This window comes from Grammomys surdaster, unplaced genomic scaffold (assembly GCF_004785775.1).
Source record: "Grammomys surdaster isolate TR1022 unplaced genomic scaffold, NIH_TR_1.0 183, whole genome shotgun sequence".
Taxonomy (NCBI): domain Eukaryota; kingdom Metazoa; phylum Chordata; class Mammalia; order Rodentia; family Muridae; genus Grammomys; species Grammomys surdaster.
The window spans coordinates 830,221-832,828 of record NW_021604628.1 but is presented as its reverse complement, the minus strand read 5'-3'; the positions used below and the strand labels follow the sequence as shown (position 1 = coordinate 832,828).

The 2,608-nt window shown below is 44.3% G+C and overlaps 1 protein-coding gene across 1 annotated transcript in view; it reads right to left on the bottom strand.

The window, feature by feature from the left end:
* The window catches only part of Cmtr1 (cap methyltransferase 1), a 44,456-nt gene that overhangs the window by 41,235 nt on the left and 613 nt on the right, over window positions 1-2,608 (bottom strand). Inside the window, exon 2 of the mRNA XM_028767930.1 lies at window positions 642-776. Coding sequence (XP_028623763.1) covers window positions 642-771 — 130 coding nt within the window. The 5' untranslated portion in view covers window positions 772-776. The remainder of the gene's footprint in view (window positions 1-641; window positions 777-2,608) is intronic.

Genomic DNA, 2,608 nt, shown 5'->3' with positions numbered 1-2,608 from the left:
AAGGAAGGAAGGAAGGAAGGAAGGAAGGAAGGAAGGAAGGAAGGAAGCTGGCTTGTCAGTTAGTATGAACAGAGTACTTCTAATTGTCTGGTACATGGGGTGAATTCAGATACTGTGAATGTTCACAATGTTAAAACAGGCCAAACAAAGTATCTTTCCACCAAATCTTTGATCTGGAGATAAACTGCAGGCAGAGACACTCCCCCACAGCTGGGCAGTTCTGATTAAAACTGCTGAAGGAACTGAGAAAACTCTGCAAGGACCCAAGTCAGACCAGGCAGCTGCACCCCACCACAGTCCCCAGAGGAACTCCCTAATTATTAATAGCTATTAAAAGCACAGCCTTCAATGCTCAACACTTCTACTCTTAAATCTACTTGATTTAAGGCAGTGAGAGGGTCACCTGCTGAAGGACCAGGAACAGATCAAAGGCACTTCCAGAACCGCCCCACCTTTTAAAATTTAAAACAAGTTTCTCTACTCTTACTAGGAGAAGAGCACCAGAATGGAAGAGTCTATGTAGCTTGCACCTTTCTGTCAAATTTGCTAATTTTGCCCAAGGGGTAGTGAACTACATTCTGCTCAATCCAAGCACTAAGGAGTCAAACAACCAGAGGCCTCAGACCACTTGCCCAGTATACCTTTTGCTGCGTGACTGACAGAGGAGAGAGGTTCATCATCAGATGTGGAGCTGAGGTGCCGGGCCAGCTCCCCGATCCGCTTCTGTTTCTTGAGAGGGGCAGTGCATTCTGGGTCAGTTCTTCTCTTCATTGTTACTGCAACCATAAATCAGAACTACTGGGAATGAGGCAAGGATCCCAAAGACAACCACCACCGGCAGCTGGATGAGATGTGACCACCGCACGCATCTCCTAGTGCTAACCCTTGAGCAGCCTCTTGCTCCATGAAAGGTCCAGGAAGGAGGCTAGCCAAGCTCTGCTTTTCAGTAACAGTGGTTAGTTTTCCTAGGAAGTAAGGTGATCTCAGAATCAGAGACCTCGGTGCTTATTAGTGTCAGATACCAAAAAGTTAGATTAACTCAGCAAGGCACAGGGGGGAAAGGCCTTTGAGTACCTGTTATTCTATAACTTTTGAGACAATACTGGCTATTCTTAACAATGTATACTGGAAGCAAATTATGAACCCTACTAAATAACAGCTACCGGTATTTCCAAGGACAATTACAGAATGATTTTTTTTCATCATTTTTGCCAAAACAATTAAGATATTATTATTATACGTGGCAAAAATGATGGGATGTGGCTTATTTCCTGTTTTGAAGTAAGAAAGAGCATAGTGCAAGGCCCAGACGAACTCGCTGAGTGACAACCAAGGGGGTTGAAAGAGACAACAGATAGCTGGACTAGTGGGATACAAACGACTTCTTTTTTTTCCTTTAAAAAAATTTTTTTTGACATTAACTTTTAAGAATACAAATATAACTCCACAATAAGTAATGGAGCCCTGGGTGTGCTTGGCATCTGCCTCTGTCTTAACACTTGGGACTCTGAGAAAACCTGTAGAGAACCTGGAGCAAAATCCTAAGGGCTTGAGGATGTAGCTCTCCCTAGGAGCCTTGTCCTGTACACGCAAGGCCCTGGGTTCCCGCACAGCTCTACACAGAAAGAACAGGAAGCTTCCCTCGATGGCCAGGAGCTGGTTTATGAGAAGCATAAAGTTTAAAAAAAAAAAAAGAGGGGGAGCTGGAGACATGTCTTAATGTCTTAAATTCAATTCCCAGCACCCACACTGGACAACCCACAACTGCCTATAACTCTACCTTCAGGGAAACAGACACCTCTGGCCTACGCAGGCGCCCACATGCCTATTTAAAATAGTCAAAAATATTTTTTTTAAAAATGTATGTAATAAAGTAATTACAAAATCTTCAGGAAAAGTGTATTCAGAGAACTCAGGAAACAGAAAAGACTTAAAAGTTGGAGGTACACTGATATCTGTGGGGAATAGGGACACAGGGATACAAGAACAGACTTCTCTGGCGCTTGAGTCAGACATATGTTTTTTTTTTTTTTTTTTTGGTTTTTCGAGACAAGGTTTCTCTGTATAGCCCTGGCTGTCCTGGAACTCACTCTGTAGACCAGGCTGGCCTCGAACTCAGAAATCCACCTGCCTCTGCCTCCCAAGTGCTGGGATTAAAGGCGTGCACCACCACTGCCCGGCTGACATATGGTTTTAAGATCATGTTTTTTCACTGTGAATTGACTGCTCGATACTGTCATATGAAAATTAGAGCCAGTTCAACTTATTTCAAAATATTTGTTGGGGGTGGGGTGTAGAATGAGCATGAGCAGTCAGTCGAGGCAAGAAAGTAATGGAATGTGAAGGGGTACAGCGATCCCTCCCCTTGAAACCTAACAAAATGTGTTTCCCTATTTCCGGCCCAAGGATGAACCGGTGGATCCAATGTACAATCATCCCAATACCAGGAGGCAATGTCTTAAGTGACACTGCCAGCGCCTATTGGAAAGCTCATCGCTGCGTCCTCGTCTGGCCACAGCACGTTAAAATGGGTCTCCTTTAACTCTTAAGTCGTCCCGGGGTGTGTGTGTGTGTGTGTGTGTGTGTGTGTGTGTGTGTGTGTGTGTGT